Here is a 4,713-nt window from a genome sequence, read left to right on the forward strand (position 1 = left end):
GTCAGTACCGATTGTGAGGAGGGACAGTGAGAATTAATGGGGACTATGTCCCACAGAACCAGATACTGGCCAGGGGCCCAATGTGTGTGTGTGTGTGTGTGTGTGTGTCCTTCTCAGAATAAAGCCCAGCCTGGTTCCCACTAAGGCCCATCCCCCTCCTCATCTGCATACTCACCTCCTACCAGGACGCAAACCAACCAGGCTTTTCTCTGCCTTTGCCCTGGCAGTTTCCTCCTCCAGTCCTTCAGCCTCCACACATCCAAATCCTCCCCAGCCTAGAAAGCATCCAGAGGCAGGAGATCTCAGGGGTTAAGAAAGAGCACGAGGGCCCCAGAGGATGAGACCCAAGTTCACATCCCTGCTCCGCGTGGTCCTGACTCCCACGCCGTGTACAAGTGACTCTGCATCTTTGTGCCTCGGTTTTCCCTATTATAAAATGGAGAGAGAGAAAAAAAAAAGGACTCCCTTGGTCGTTCAATGGTCAAGATCCCACACTTCTGCTGTAGGGGGCGCAGGTTCTATCCCTGGTTGGGGAAATAAGATCCCACAGGCCACACCGTGAGGCCAAAAACATAAAATTAAAATTAAAACGAAAAAAATAAAATGGGTTGACAAGGCCATAGGCATGGTTACAGAAGAGGGATATCTCTTTTTTTTTTTTTAATTTATTTTTGGCTGCATTGGGTCTTCGTTGCTGCGCGCGGGCTTTCTCTAGTTGCGGGAAGTGGGGGCTACTCTTTGTTGCGGTGCGCAGGCTTCTCATTGTGGTGGCTTCTCTTGTTGCGAAGCACGGGCTCTATGCGCAGTGGGCTTCAGTAGTTGTGGCACACAGGCTCAGTAGTTGTGGCTTGTGGGCTAAGAGCGCAGGCTCAGTAGTTGTGGCACACGCGCTTAGTTGCTCCATGGCATGTGGGATCTTCCCGGACCAGGGCTCGAACCCGTGTCCCCTGCATTGGCAGGCAGATTCTTAACCACTGCACCACCAGGGAAGTCCCAAGGGATAACTCTTAACATGCCAAGGATCTGACTCAGCGCTTTGCATGTATTAATTCACCCAATTCTCACAGCAGTCTCTGAGGCAGGTACCTTTTTTTTTTTTTTTGGCCATGCCAAGAGGCATGGGGGATCTTAGTTCCTGGACCAGGGATCGAATCTGTGCCCGCTGCAGTGGAAGCCCGGAGTCTTAACCACTAGACTGCCAGGGAAGTCCCAGGCAGGCACCATTATTATTGCCATTTTATAGATGGGGAAACTGAGGCACAGATAGCTTGAACAATGTGCAATGGATGGCACATAGCTGGTGCATGACAAAGTAGGTCTGACCATGTGAGTTTAATCACTTACTGCTGTATTCCCAGTGCCTGGCACATAGTAGGTCTTCAATAAATGTAAAATGTATATATGTAGTATGTACCTATGGATGGACAGATGGGTGACTGGGTGGAGGGACAGATAGGTGAATGGATGGATACATAGAGCTATACTTCGGAGACACTGCAGGTTTGGTTCCAGACCACCACAATAAAGCAAATATATATTATTTATTTATGTATGTATTTACGTATTTATGTATGTATGTATTTATTTATTTTGGCTGCTGCCAGGTCTTAGTTGCAGCATGTGGGATCCTCAGCTGCGGCAGGAGGGCTTCTCAGGTGCAGCATGCAAACTCTTAGTTGTGGCATGCAGGACCTAGTTCCCCATCCAAGGATTGAACCCAGGCCCCCTGCAATGGGAGCACCGAGTCCCACCACTAGACCACCAGGGAAGTCCCACAATAAAGCGAATATTGCAATCAAGTGAGTCATATGAATTTTTTGGCTTCCCAGCGCCTATAAAATTTATGTTTACACTAGACTGTACTCTATTAAGTGTGAAATAGCATTCTATCTTAAAAAAACAATGTACGTACCTTAATTTTAAAATAACGCTGTTGGAAAAATGGCGCCGAAAGACTTCTTCAAAGCAGGGTAGCCAGAAATCTTCAATTTGTAAAAAAGAAAAAAAAAAAGAATATCTGTGAAGTGCAGTAAAATGAGGTATGCTTGTCGGCAGGTGGATGGATGTGTGGGTGAGTACATAAGTTGATAAAAAGGATGAATGGATGGATGTGCGGCTGGATGAATGGATGGGTAGGCAGATGGATGAATTGATAGGTGGATTGATGGATGCTTGATCGCTGTCAATATAAGAGCTACCCTCATTATCATTATGGACTAATTAAAGTACCTCCTGTTTCAGGAAGTCTTCCCAGATTTCCCAGTTGGAGGGCTTCTCTTCTCCTCTGTGATCTCTTGGTCCAGGATCTATCCCTCCCTGAGGGTGTTAATTTCTCTTCTTTGGAGGATTTAAGTATCTATGCTTTCTCTATCTTTCTAAAACATCATTATTTTATTTTATTTGGCCGCACCATGCAGCTTGCGGGATCTTAGTCCCCACCACCACCCCTCACCCCCAGGGATGGAACCTGTACCCCCTGCAGTGAAAGCACGGAGTCCTAACCACTGGACTGCCAGGGAATTCCCGAAACATCATCTATTTAGAAAAAGAAGCCATGCCCCATTTATTATTTTGCCTGCAACAGAGCTGAGTGCAGAGTAGGTGCTCAGGGAATATTTGGTGAAAAACAAATTCTAGAATCTTATAATCTGATTTGTATCAGCCCCTTCAGCCTCCAGAGAGCTAGGACATTTGGAATTCAGAATCCTGAGGGGGAAATCCTGAATCTGCAGACCTTCTAGTGTCCAGAGCCTTGTGAAATTCTGACTGTAGACTGAGCACCTAGCCCAGTGCCTGGCACCTAGGAGATGTTAATATTTACAGGGTGGATAAGGGGACAGGGGGCTATATGTATGTATGGGTGAATGGAAGGGTGGAAGGATGGGAGGGTGGAACAGATGGATGAGTGGGTGGATGCATGGAAAACCATAAAGTGAGTTAGCACAAATTACTCCTAAAGCTCCTACCCCTGTAGGTTCCCTTTGGTCCTTTCTGAGAGTAACAGATCCCCAGAAGCCGGGCCATGGATGAGGAGGGCCTCCCCTAGAAGGCAACACTTGTTCACAGACCCAAAGCAGGTGATGAATGAAACTACGTAAAGATCTGGGAGAAGAGTGTTCAGGCAGAGAGAACAGCCAGTGCAAACGTCCTGAGGTAGGTGATGATGGAGGTACCCAGCCTTGCCACCTCACCTCCTTCTCTTTCTCCAACTCTGGTCCACAGGATTACAAGAAGTTCTGGGCAGGCCTCCAGGGCCTGACTCTCTATTTCTACAGTAGCAATCGGGACTCCCAGGTAAGGATGGAAATGAAGGCTCAAGAATTGGCCCACCTTGACCCCAGGGACCAAGCAGAGGACGTGGATGGTATGTCTAAGACAGGGGGCCTGAGGGGCCACAGGCCTGGTGCTCAGACCCTGTCTACTGTGCCCCCAGCACATGGAGAAGCTAGACCTAGGAATGTTTGTGAAGCTCACAGATGAAGCTCCCCGGGGGAGCTCCCATGACCATGGCACCCACTTCTGCTTGGTCCTGCAGAACCAGGAGATCAAGTTCAAGGTAGGTGTCTTAAGGTGGGGCTGGTAGGAGACCCTTCCTTCTTGTCACACCCACCATTAACACATAGTAGCATGGAGTCACAAAAAGTTTACCACTGGGTTGGTGACACTGGGCAAGTCACTTAACCTCTCTGGGCCTCAGTTTCCTCAACTGAAAAGTGGGATAATATATGTAAAGTGCCCAGAACAAGATCTGATCCACAAAGACCATCACTGCCATCATCCAATCTTTCAGCTAACATTACTGAGCACCTACTGTGTACCAGACACTCTTCTAGTGTCAAGGCAGTGACCAAGACAATTAAAAATCCCTGCGCTTAGAACATTCGCTAACACCATACCCAAAAATAAACTCGAAATAGATTAAAGACCTAAATTTAAGACCGGATACTGTAAAACTCCTGGAGGAAAACGTACGCAGAACACTCTTTGACATAAATTGCAGCAATATCGTTTTGGATCCACCTCCTAGAGTAATGGAAACAAAAATAAACAAATGGGACCTAATTAAACTTAAAAGATTTTGCACAGCAAAGGAAACCATAAACAAAATGAAAAGACAACCTACAGAATAAGAGAAAATATTTGCAAACTATGTGGCTGACAAGGGATTAATCTCCAAAATATACAAACAGCTCATACAGCTCAATATCAAAAAAAAAAAAAAAAACAACCGAATCAAAAAGTGGCAGAAGATCTAAACAGACCTTCCTCCAAATAAGACATACAGATGGCCAAGAAGCACATGATAAGATGCTCAACATCGCTAATTATTAGAGAAAAGGAAATCAAAACTACAGTGAGGTACCACCTCACACCAGAAAGAACGGCTATCATCAAAAAGTCTACAAATAATAAATGCTGGAGAGGGTGTGGAGAAAAGGGAACCCTCCTACACTGTTGGTGTGAATGTAAATTGGTGCAGTCACTATGGAGAACAGTATGGAGGTTCCTTAAACAACTAAAAATAGAGCTACCATATGATCCTGCAATCCCACTCCTGGGCATATATCGGGAGAAAACAATAATTTGAAAAGATACATGCACCCCAATGCTCACTGCAGCACTATTTACAATAGCCGAGACATGGAAGCAACATAAATGTCCATTGACAGATGAATGGATAAAGAAGATGTGAGATATATATATATATATATA

At 45.7% G+C, this 4,713-nt stretch overlaps 1 protein-coding gene across 3 annotated transcripts in view; it reads left to right on the forward strand.

The window, feature by feature from the left end:
- STAP2 (signal transducing adaptor family member 2) overlaps nt 1-4,713 on the forward strand; it is a 9,457-nt gene that overhangs the window by 504 nt on the left and 4,240 nt on the right. For 2 of the 3 annotated variants that reach the window (XM_024745908.1, XM_024745909.1), the window contains exons 2-3: nt 3,223-3,294; nt 3,434-3,556. In XM_024745908.1, coding sequence (XP_024601676.1) covers nt 3,223-3,294; nt 3,434-3,556 — 195 coding nt within the window. Of the gene's footprint in view, nt 1-3,048; nt 3,295-3,433; nt 3,557-4,713 lie in introns of those variants that run through there. The other variant, XM_024745906.1, reaches the window with a different exon arrangement.

The sequence above is a fragment of the Neophocaena asiaeorientalis genome, unplaced genomic scaffold, assembly GCF_003031525.2.
Source record: "Neophocaena asiaeorientalis asiaeorientalis breed wild unplaced genomic scaffold, Neophocaena_asiaeorientalis_V1.1 scaffold357, whole genome shotgun sequence".
Classification (NCBI taxonomy): domain Eukaryota; kingdom Metazoa; phylum Chordata; class Mammalia; order Artiodactyla; family Phocoenidae; genus Neophocaena; species Neophocaena asiaeorientalis.